Consider the following 12,899-nt stretch of genomic DNA (forward strand, 5'->3'; position numbering starts at 1 on the left):
TTCGCATCATTCAGGGCTTTAGTGGCGCGAAATGTTTAACAGCACTATAAGCACACGTAAAACCGGGGCTGATGAAATCGGCCCCTGGGAGAGCGTTGCGACGCAAGCAGGCCGCGGCCTAATGGCGGAGAATAGAGAACAGAATATGAGAATAGAGATAATGAAGCGTTCAGGGGAAGCTGTTTACGTGGGCCTTGTGTCTAAGTCGGGCTGCTCCCCCCCAGGTATGACTGGAAGTTGGCTGTGCCCCGGGGGCAAGGGGTGAGTTGTTGCAGATGGGTAATTGGGAAGATGTATTGTTGCTGTTTTTTTTTTTTTCCAAGGTGGAAGGATAGAGACAAGGAGGCAGCCTGGGAGAGGGCAATGTTTCATCATGAGTGGAAATACAGCACAGAGGACAGCTGGGAGGACAGGCTGTGATGTAATGGGAGGAGTGACGCTATAGACTAGGGTGAGGGTGGGGGGTCAGAAAGGAGATATTGTGTCTCTTATTGTCTCTTGCATTAAAGAGCAAAGCCCAAATGTAACAGGAGTGGAACTAAACCATAAGTTCCTTTGATTGGTTGTGATTATATATAAGTGTATATCTCCAAAAAAGTATTTTAGATGTTTCATAGTGCTTTTGGATGGTCCTCATCAACTTCTAATTGGATAACTGTCACATTACCATATCATAATTTGGGTGGTAATTTGCAGGTTGTAAAGTTACTGCATTAACAGTAAGTGTGGTCCAAAGCCAGGTTGGGTATAGCATAGTGAACAGTGGTCCTGGAGGGCTGGTGACCAGTTTGGTGATTTTCCAGTTCTTGTCACAACTACTAAACCTGGTAATTCCTGAGTTGTGTTTGTACAGGAAACTGACCAAACCGTGCAGGACTCACATATGGAGCTGCTCCAGCCTTACTCTCAGCTTTGACTCTCTCCCATAGGTGGCAGATCTTTCAGTGCAGTGGCTCCTACACTCCAGAAGAAACTCCCACAGAGCCTTCATAGCACCTCCTCCATCTCAGCCTTCAAGTCCCACTTAAAGACTTTCCTCTCTGTTCTCTCTGTCTCATTCTGCCAAATCATAGGATATTGCTGTTCCATCATGTTATATTTCCCTGCTTTGTTTCCTAAAAGATGTGTTCATATTCTTTTTAGTTGTCTTTTTTGCTGCTAAGTATGACCCCACCCATATATCTGTTATTGGGAACCCACTGCATCACTGATATAAACAAATATTTAACAATTTGATGAAAAGGCAGACAGTTATGTCACCATGCAGCTCAATAAAGCTCTGTCTGTTTAGCTATATGACAACAACACAGGCTCAACTGGTGCATCTGAATACAAAACACCATCAGATTAAGTATTACAAAAACATAAAATTCATCTACACTTAAAATTTAGCATGAGAATTGGATGTTAACACAAATGGAGAGACCTAATAAAAAATAAGGACAATTAAAGGTGAAGAATGGAAACTAAAAGCATAAAGCATTCTGGGCAGCTCCATCCCCACACTGTTAGAAATAAAGGTTCTGTGCAAGTACATCTTTTGTTCATCAAGGTACAAACAATGTAAATGTTCCCTCAAAGGTACAACAGTGGTTTTAAGGTCCAATTGTGTACCTTAAAGATTTTCCAGGTGAAAAGTACTTATTTGTACATTTTTACAAAATATAATCTAGTGTTCAAAACGGAGTGTGTGGAGTCAACTTAAAAAAATAAAGAAAATATAATTTCAATGGATTATGGTACAATTATGTTCTCTGACTAAAGGTACTGAGATGTACCCTTGAGGGTACCACCCCACTGACAAGAGGGGTACTGCCCCTCTCGTACCTCTCATACCTTTATTTCTGAGAGTGCAGGGTTTCTGCTGTTTATTTGAGTTAAATGTGATAATTGAGAACTGATGATCATGCCATATAGTTAAAGATCTTTTTCTAGAATATTACTGAGCTACAGCATTAATTCAACAGCATATGGTTGACAAACCATACTATTTTCTAAAGGTTTATTCATATCACAGTATTTTCCAAATATATCACAGTCAGAGTCAGATGATATTAAAGTAAATGAATGTGAGTCCTGAGCACTGGTAAAAGAGTGTCTTACAAACCTGCTATAGCTTGTTTTGATCTGACAGTTTTGATTTTTAAGTATTACACAAAATATAACCTTATCAACTGTCATCATTAACCAGACAGAAAGCACATTTCCAGAAAGGAAACCTATTTATTTACTTTTTGTGGATTTTAACCAGTTCTTTTAAAACAGTCTGAAGCAGCCAGTGAATGACAAACGTTAGCTATTGAGTCCATGAGTAAAGTACACAACATAATAAAAAATAAAAAATACTAAAAATAAATAAAAATAAAATTAAAATAACTAAAAACAGTTTGGCAACAGTGACAATGCTATTTATATCTTTTTCTTTTTTTAATTACATATTTATTTGTTTTATTTATCAATAATCATGCAGATATAAGGTGATGTGGTACCACAACCACCCAACCCACCTCCACCCACCACTACCCCAACCATCCCACCCCACATCCCACCCACCTATCCCACCACTTTGAATGAAAGAAAAGACAGAGGTAGCTGAGAGACAAGGCAGAGGAATTCAACAATAGACAAACTGGACACGAAAGGACAGACAAACAAGAACATTTTTTAAAAAAATATTAAACAAGGTAATAATGCCCACTTCCCTTTTTTTCTTTTTTTCAAGACTTTCCAAGTCTTCCCTTTATGTCCCATTGTAGAACTACTTAATGATCTTTCTTTACTTTCAGCACCCAATCACCTCAAATCCCTTATATTAATATCATTTATCATTGCCAAAATTATGCTGAACTGGAAGGACAGAACCAAAATTTCAGTAAAACATTGGCTTAACCTCCTCATGGATCACTGCAACTTAGGCCACCGCTATTTAATAAGCATTAGGTAATGGTTATAATACTTATTATCTGTCAAATGTATCGCTAACAATATTGCTAAAACTGGAAAGCGATATTACGGTGCGTCAGTATCACAATATACTTGTATAGACGATATATCACCCAGCACTACTGAGGATGCTGAATAATATGTTTCTCAATGAGCACCTGCAACATATACAACACAGTAAATACAGCAGGTGATATATATATGGATATGTAAGTAATAAAAAAGTTTTGCCTCAGGGACCCACTGGGAGGTACACTCTGTCCTGGAGTTATTTCATGCACATTTTGAACAATTTGTAGCTGGGAAATTGGACAATTATTCAAGAAAAACAGACAAGCTATCTTGTCGAACAGTTGGGTGCTGACAGTGAGGGCGAAAGGCTTCTGCAGACTTTCCCTGAAGTCCCTGATTTGTGCTGGATTCACAGAGAATTACTGATTTATTTATTCACGATACCAGATGTGGTTAAAGTGGCATTTGTGTTATAAATATCAGCTTCGCATTTCAGCTAATGATGCACATTTCTGGCTGTTACTGTGTAAAGGTTTAAAATGGGTTGTGTGGTCTCTGTTTGTTAAGTGTTTTCCATCAGCCGCCCTGTTTAGTTGTCCGCCCATGCCTGACAGTGAGGGCATCAAGTTTAAACCCCTGTTCTTCCATCCTGGACTTGCTGTTCCATACTTAAAAATACACATACATTTTAGCTTTTTGCATTTTGTCGATGTTTTAGACTCAACCTAAAGTGTGGCTTTTTAAATTTCTCCTAACAGAAATGTTTTAGTGTTAGAACAGTGCTGTGCAAAAGTCAGAGACCCCCCTTTCATTTATTCAGTTGTTGTTCATTTTTTGTTTATTTTGTACAAACAAATGTCAGAACATCATGCAATGCCCCTGGAAAACACTTGATTGGGAAGACTTCTTCTACTGCAAGATAACGATGCCAAGCACACTGCTGAGAAGATAAAGACGTACTTATCAAAAAAAGTAGCTGCTGAAGTTCTCAGAGCAATGGACTGACAATCTCAGAGTCCAGACCTCAGCATCACTCAACATCACTGAATGTGTTTGAGAAGCTAAGAAAAGTATGCGAAGAAAGTATGCAGAGAAACAGATGGACCACAGTCTGTAATTGTAGAACTACACAGTGCACCTGTATAGTGTATGGAGCGTAGAAACAAGGAGGTGGTCATTATGTTATGCCTGATTGGTGTATATATTACATACAGTGAAGTATATTTTGCCATATTTTCCACTTTATATGTACAATATATAGACAAAAGAATTGGGAGTGGTGTAAAGCACACCGCCACTGGACTCTGGAGCAGTGGAAACACATTCTGTGGAGTGATGAATCACGCTTCTCTATCTAGCAGTCTGATGGGTGAATCTGGGTTTGGCGAATGCTAGGAGAACGTTACCTGCCTGACTACATTGTGTCAGCTGTAAAGTCTGTTGGAGGAGGGATAATGCTATAGGGTTGTTTTTCAGGGGTTGGCCGAGGCCCCTTAGTTCCAGTGAAGGGAAATCTTAATGCTTCAGCAGACCAAGACATTGTGGACAACAGTGGGAACAGTTTGGGGAAGACCCTCTTCCATTCCAGCATGACTGAGCCCCACTGCACAAAGCAAGGTCCGTAAAGGCTTGACTGGCCTACACAGAGCCCTTCAGACACCTTTGGGATGAGCTAGAACGGAGACTGTGAGCCAGGCTCTCTCATCCAACATCAGTGTCTGACCTCACAAATGCTCTTCTGGATGAATGGGCAACAATTCCCACAGACAGACTCCAAAATCTTGTAAAGAGCTTTCCAGAAGAGTGGAAGATGTTATAGCTGCAAAGTGGGAAGCTGTTATAGCTGCAAAGTGGGGACCAGCTCCATATTAATGCCTATGGATTTAGAATGGGGTATCATAGAAGCTCCTGTTGGTGTAATGTGTAGGTGTCTTAATGCTTTTGTCCATACAGTGCATGTGACCTTCAAATTTAGTTGGATGCTTGAAAAAAAAAAAAATATATATTTTTTTTAAAATGACTTATGATCAGTGATCAGATTTGGATCTAGTTGTTTTTCACATACAGTCACAGAGTATCGTTTTTTAAGCACACTGCAGCATTCTTTGTTTATGCATCTTTGAATTGAGATTTTTGTATAAACAGACCATTGTTTGTCCAAAAATGTGGCAGTTCATTGTTAGTGGGCATTAGAGGTGAAATGTACGTTGTCTGCCAGCTCAACCCACTTAAGTATGTTCATTTTGTTTCTGAGCTCTACTGTTTCTGAGCCCTGCTCTAACCAAAAAAGTCGTGTTGTAACCTGCAGAAGGTGATTATGATGTCAAGTCCCTGTGAGTGTGCTTCGGTTTATTGTTAGAGAGCGTAATAACTGCTCTTGAATGATGGCACTACAGATCCTCTAACAAAGCTCTATATATAGATCATCCAGTGAGCGTGTTCTTCGTCTTTGGTGAACTGCACTGAACTGAATCTCCTTTATCACCCCAGATTGGAAAAAGGCTTTATTCGCATTATAACATGCAAACATCATGCTAAAGATTTGGGTGAATTTCACATGTTTTGGTTATTTTGACCATGATGGTGCTTCATATTCAGACTGCCCAGTTCAGCCTGCATTGCTGAGATAGAGACTGGAGCATGAATGTGAAACGCCTTAGAAATAAGCATTTTTCTGACAGTTTTCTTACCATCAGAGGTTCTTTGCAATAAAAACAAACCATTAATCAACATTGGGAATTTTGCCAGCATTGACATCTGTAATATTATCAGCCAACCAGTACATTAGTCTGGCCCTGATATCACAAAATGATGGCAGTCAACCTAAAAATTAATCTAAGAATACTCTGTAAATAACATCATAGACTACACAACATTATTAAAAAAGACGGTTTTTCAACGGTTCTTCTAAAGAGAAGTTCTACATTTCATGCCTAAATGGTTCTTTGCATGGTGAAATGGTTCTAAGGATTGATGGAGAATATGTTGTATATGGTTCTATATAGCACCAAGAAGGGTTCTGCTATTGTTAAACATCAAGCTTGTAACAATAGAAGAACCCTTTTTGGTGCCATTTTTGAAAAGGTTCTGTATAGAACCATACACAGCCCATTCTCCATCAATCTGAAGGACCATTTCACCATGCAAAGAACCATTTAAGCATGTATATATACATACATATATAGTATACCATAGGTTTCAAACAGTTTGTAGGAAGCTGGGAAAATTAAGGAATTTTCCATGATAAATGGGACTGTAGATTATTCCTTAATACTTGAGAAAGCTCTACAGTATCGATAATGAACTTCTATACACCAATCAGGCATCCACCTCCTTGTTTCTATGCTCATTGTCCATTTTATGAGCTCCACTTACTATATAGGTGCACTTTGTAGTTCTACAATTACAGACTGTAGTCCATCTGTTTCTCTGCATACTTTCTTAGCCCCCATTTACCATGTTCTTCAGTGGTCAGGACCCCCATGGACCCTCACAGAGCAGGTACTTTTTGGGTGGTGGATCATTCTCAGCACTGCCGTAACACTGACGTGGTGGTGGTGTGTTAGTGTGTGTTGTGCTGGTATGAGTGGATCAGACACAGCAGTGCTGCTGGAGTTTTTAAACACTGTGTCCACTCACTGTCCACTCTATTAGACGCTACTTTGTCAGTCCACCTTGTAGATGTAAAGTCAGAGATGATAGCTTATCTGCTGCTGCACAGTTTGTGTTGGTCATCCTCTAGTCCTTCATCAGTGGTCACAGGACACTGCCCACAGGACGCTGTTGACTGGATATTTTTGGTTGGTGGACTATTCTCAGTCCAGTAGTGACATTGAGGTGTTTAAAAACTCCAGCAGCACTGCTGTGTCTGATCCACTCAGACCAGCGCAACACACACTAACACACCACCACCACATCAGTGTTACTGTAGTGCTGAGCATGATCCACCACCCAAATAGTACCTGCTCTGTGAGGGTCCATGGGGGTCCTGACCACTGAAAAACAGGGAAACAGATGGACTATAGTCTGTAATTGTAGAACTACAAAGTGCACCTATATAGTAAGTGGAGCTGATAAAATGGACAATGAGTGTAGAAACAAGGAGGTGGTTATAATGTTATGCCTGATCGGTGTATATAATAATATTATAATGTCAAAATATTAACATCCAGAATGCCTCATATTTGAACTGTGGTGGACAAATCTTCTGCTTTGTGATCAGAAAACACTGTAAATAGTTGATTACAGCTTATTATTTAATAATCTGCTGTTTTTTTTTTTACCATATCAGCACTTGAAATTGTGAATTTAATAATGGCACAGTTTAAAGCATTTGACAGTAGGTTTTAGTTATTATTGAATAATCATTATTACCTTGACAAATAATTCCAAATCTATGAACAATATATATATATATATATATATATATATATGTATATATATATATATATATATATATATATATATATATATATATATATATATATATATTCTGTAAATAGTAATGATACAGCCTATAAATAACTGTTTATGTGCATAAACACCAGATATATCAAAGGCCAAAAGGCAACATTCAATTGGCAAAAGTCTGTCTGATTTGATCAACGATAGTACTTAAAAAAGAAGTGGCGAGCTTTTATTTTGGTCAATACAGTGTCTACGCTGTGAAAAACGCAGGACCTCCCAGCTTTCTTCATGCTCAGAAGAAAAGTCTTGCTGGCACCAGAACAATGTCTGGGCACAGTAAGAGGCTCGACAGATTTCTGAGGGAGGGTGTTGCGTGATATTGTTCTCCAGCGTCATCGCGCACAAGTTATTTATCACACTTTCTCAGAGGGCGGAGTGCAGTATGTTCGAGGAAAGTTGACATTTTCCTGCAGGTCCATAGCGCTGTGATTCACTGCAGACCATGTGGGTTTCTGTTAATCTGTTCTCGTATTCCACACGTATCTTAACTGTTGGGTGAGTCAAGCCCTACTTGCACAGGCATTAGGGGAATTAACAGATGAAAATAAGTTGACATTTATATAAACTGTTGAGGCTTCTATTAAAAAAAATCCAAATACTGGGCTTTTGTCTACAGTGGTGTGGAATGAAGAGACCTGGAGTTTACAAAGGAGTTTCTTCTGATTTTTCAAAATTCAAAGACATTTAGAGTGGTTTGGTTTCATTTCTTTATAGTGGTGGTGATCGGAACCAGGAGTCATCAGCACAAATATAGCCGTTTTATTTACCATCCAAAACCACCAGTGGACCTACATGCACTATTTTATATCCGAATGCCCTGCGTGTATCCTCCACCATGAATGTATTTAAAATATATATGTATAGGCTATAACTATCGTAAAACAGTGTCTCACACATCAGGCAGTGTATTCATAACCATTTCATGTATAACTTTCTGTGAGGGAGCTTTTTAGAGGTGGACGTCTGGTTCCTATCAGCACCATTATCACTGTGAAGATGTCTGACACAGTAAGTTTCAGTAACAGTCAGACCGCTCTGAATAACTGTGATTGAATTACGCAGAAATTACACAGTCCCAAAGTTTTATTACACACTTCTATAACCTAAGAATAGTTCAACCAGTCTGCACCAGAGTCCCTGTAGTTCATGAATAATGAGCCTTTGTATGTAATAAGGCTGGGATTTTAAAGGGTTAAATAAAAGCATTTTGGTACTTTTTCAAACTTTAGCATGCACTCTCCTGTCTACACAGTCCATATATGGACACTAAGCTCCAAAAATGACCCATTTAAGTATATTGTATTTGTGATGTCACAAAAAACAACATATTTGCAAATACCCCCATTCAACTTTTAGCAGTATAGGTCCACCCAAGGAGCTAAACTGCAAGGACTGCTCTTTGAATGAGACACTACAGCCAGAAGTCAGCCTTAAAGGCTCAGTAAGGCATACGTTTTTTTTTTTTTTTTACCTTTAGTGATTTTTATATTTTTTATTGTTTCATCTTTCTTATTTTCTGCTGTGTAAGAATTTTCTTGCCGTATATGTTTTTTTATGTTATTTTATTTTTATATAATTTCTATTGCTGCTGGTGTCACTTTTTTACCTTTAGTTATTTTTATATTTTTTATTGTTTCTTCTTTCTTACTTTCTGCTATTTTCTTGCTGTTTATGTTTTTATGATTTTATCTTTTATATCGTTTTTATTGTTTTCTTGTCTGTGAAGCACTTTTAGCAACATTATTTGTATGAAAGCTGCTATACAAATAAGGCTTATGTTAATATTATTATTATTATTATTATTATTATTATAAACCCACACAAACATCAAATTAACCTCAGGGGTGGAAAGAAACTACTAAAAATGTAGGAAATGGCCCTTTTAAGTTACAATAGTCACTGGTAAACTAATGCTTCATAACAATCATCACTTCAAACATCTGCACTTATTGTCATTATTATTTTTAATAATCATTTTTCTCTTCTCCTTGTGTTTCCAGAGATTGGTGGGGAACTCAAATTCGGACACTGTGGTCCACCACAAGCTCAGCCAGTCCATCAGAACACGGTTTCTGAGATTTGTTCCAGTGGAGTGGAACCCCAGCGGCAGGGTGGGGCTGAGAGTGGAGGCCTACGGCTGTGCATACAGTGAGTAACTGAGCAGTGATGGACATCACATAACACTAGACTGAGCTGCCAGCTTATTACATGAAGGTGCCTTATTCCTATATTCCTACACACTCAGAAAAGCTGGTTCTTCATGGGTTCTTTAGTAAAGAAAACGAACGCTCATAGAACCGATTACATGCTTAAAGCGTTCTTTGCATTATGAAAGGGTACCTCAGGTTGATAGAGAATGTGCTGTAGATGGGTTTATAGACAGGGGTCTACATAAGGGTTCTATTGTTACAAGCTTGACATCATAACAATAGAAGAACCCTTTTTGGTGCTGTATAGAACCATCTATGGAACATTAAAGGAAGTACGCTTTCATGATGCAAAGAACACATTTATCATGCAGAGAGTTCTTTGAGTAGTCATTGTTCTATATAGAACCATTTTTCTGTACAAAAGAACCCTTGAAGAACCATCTTTTTGAAATGTAACAAGCACTGGCCATTTCATCAGGCACACCTACTATGTGGACCATTCTACCAAATTAGTTCAAACTGCTGTCCCATGATAAAAAAAAACTTTTTTAAACAGCAATTATGTGTAATTATTTTGGTACCAACTAAATTACACTGAAATGACAGACAGGTTCTAGTTATTAGGCTGTAAAATAGTAACATAGTAAAATGTGTTATAATTATTTGGAGTAACACTAAATTACACTGTAATGTCACATGTTTAAGCAGGTAGGTCAATCAGAAACACCTCCAAGTAGTGGATAAGTTATGACCTAAAATGACAGCACAAAATACAAAGATAGTTTTCTAAAGTAAACTGTAAAATAGTAGAATCACTGCATTCTCCTGTTACGTTTTACCCCAAATAGTTACACAGTGCTGTAGAGTTTGTTCCTCTTACTCAGTTAATATAGAACCTGTTGGGCATTTCAGTGTAATTTAGTTAGACTGCCTTACAGCTTACCATTATGATACAGAAAAGAATTAAACTCTAGGTATGAACTTGTTAAGTTGAGTTAGTACTCACACTTAACAAGTTCATACCTAGAGTTTAAGAGACTGTGAAGGAAAATAGTACCAATAATGCACCACACAACTGTCAGAAGACCCCACCAACTTTCACGACTCTGTTGTGCATGGGAAATGAACACAGGCACCCGACTAGAGTACTAATTACTAACCCCAATTCCAAAAAAGTTAGGATCCTGTGTAAAATGTAAATAAAAACAGAATGCAATGATTTGCAAATCTCATAGTTCCCTATTTTATCCACAGTAGAACATAGAACACATATCAGATGTTGAAAGTGAGACATTTTACCACTTCATGAGAAACATGAACTCATTTAGAACTTGATGGCAGCAACGTATCTCAAAAAAGTTGGGACAGGGTCATGTCTACTTTTGTGTAGCATCCCCTCTTCTTTAACAACAGTCTGTAAACGTCTGGGAAGTGAGGAGATGCTGTCTGGATGGCAGCATATGTTGTTCTCAAACCTCTATATACTGTTCAGCATTGATGGTGCCTTTCCAGATGTGTAAGCTACTCATGCCATAGGTACTAATGCAACCCCCTTTTGCACTGTGTGCTGATACAAACTGGATGGTCGCTCTCCTCTTGAGTCCGCAGGACACGGCATCCATAGTTTCCAAAAAGAATTTCAAATTTTTATTCATCTGACCACAAACAGTTTTCCATTTTGTCCCAATCCATTTTAAATGCCAAGTGTTGACATATGGCTTCTCCTTTGTGTGATACAGCTTTAACTTGCATTTGTGGATTGCACGGTGAACTGTATTCACAGACTATGGTTTCTGGAAGTGTTCCTGAGCCCATATTGAGCATCCAATTTTGACTTTCGGCCTTGTCCCTTACGTACAGGGTTTCTCCAGATTCCCTGAATCTTTTGATAATAATATGTACGGTAGATGGTGGGATATCCAAAGTCTTCGCAATTTTACATTGAGGAACATTTTTTTGATTTTCAGTTTTTTGCAGATTGGTGAACCTAAATCGAGTCATATAAGTTAGTTGCAAATTGCTCCTCCACCTGTTTTTTATTAGCACCACTTACTTTTCCAGCCTTTTGTTGCTCCTGTCTCAACTTTTTTGAGATGCGTTGCTGCCATCGAGATCTAAATGAGTTAATGTTTTTCATGAAATGTTAAAATGTCTCACTTTCAACATCTAAAATGTGTTCTATGTTCTATTGTGAATAAAATATGGGTCTATGAGATTTGCAAATCATTGCATTCTGTTTTTGTTCACATTTATTCACATTTTACACAGGATCCCAACTTTTTTGGAATTGGGGTTGTAGTAATAGGATTAGTAAATTCACCGTGCCGTACCAGTGCCTGGTGGAAAAACACCATAGATAGTACATGAAAAAGGATAACGATTCTCTTAATTATTCACCATGTCTGATTCATAGGTCCACAGTGTGAGGCAGGTGCCTGGAGACACATGCAATTCCCACAGAGAAATATGCTAATTCTTCTTTTAATCACTTAAGATCACTGAATTTTGCTGACCCCACACTATCCTGGCAGCTGACGGGGGGACGTGGACACGTCTGGAGGTTCCACAGTCCGCCCCTGTCAGGCTGGCGCTAAATAAATAAAGGGGTGTCTCTAATGATGCCATCGCATGCATAGTCAAGCAGCACTAAATGGATCAGTTGGTGAATTACTGCACTGTAAAAGACATTTATAATTATCCCTTAGTGAGCGTTTCCATTATTCCGCATGGCTCCGTGCCATGATCCCCCTATTAAAGTTGGATGAATGTGTGCTTTGCTGATAAATGCTGCATGAAGACTGCTCCCTTTCAGCTTCCCCTTAATATTGAAACCTCGCAATGTATGGGTCACCTAAAGAACGCCTATAGCAAACCCTTATGTCAATGTATGTGTCTCACTGCAAGGTCTTAGCTTTGAATAATCTGCAAACAAGGGGAAATGTTTTGAGAACATAGTACTGTACATTAGAGATGCACTGATATGTAAATTTCTGAAAATATTGATATCATTCTGTAATATTCTGTATATAACAGCTTTTATAGTATATGTCATCAGACCATTCATTATTCATTATTTTATTTTAAATTTCCCAAAACGAGAATTTTGTTTACAGTCTGTTTGCTTGCCTGTTCTGTTTAGTATGTAACATGTCATACGTGTATGTACTCACTAAGACTAATTCCTCATATGTGTAACATACTTGGTTAAATTTGGATTCTGATTTGGGAGTTGTGGGCAAGTGCGGATATCCACCCTTCATTTATTTTAAAAGCACTCATTTTTCAAGATATATTTCTGGAGATATGGTAGTCAAGTTCAAGAAGCTC

General features: G+C 38.2%; 1 protein-coding gene across 1 annotated transcript in view; it reads left to right on the plus strand.

Annotated features, from left to right (window-relative positions):
* The window catches only part of cntnap5a (contactin associated protein family member 5a), a 140,390-nt gene that overhangs the window by 59,802 nt on the left and 67,689 nt on the right, over nt 1–12,899 (plus strand). Inside the window, exon 4 of the mRNA XM_036561924.1 lies at nt 9,423–9,570. Within this exon, the coding sequence (XP_036417817.1) occupies nt 9,423–9,570 (148 nt within the window). The remainder of the gene's footprint in view (nt 1–9,422; nt 9,571–12,899) is intronic.

The sequence above is a fragment of the Colossoma macropomum genome, unplaced genomic scaffold, assembly GCF_904425465.1.
Source record: "Colossoma macropomum unplaced genomic scaffold, Colossoma_macropomum, whole genome shotgun sequence".
NCBI lineage: Eukaryota > Metazoa > Chordata > Actinopteri > Characiformes > Serrasalmidae > Colossoma > Colossoma macropomum.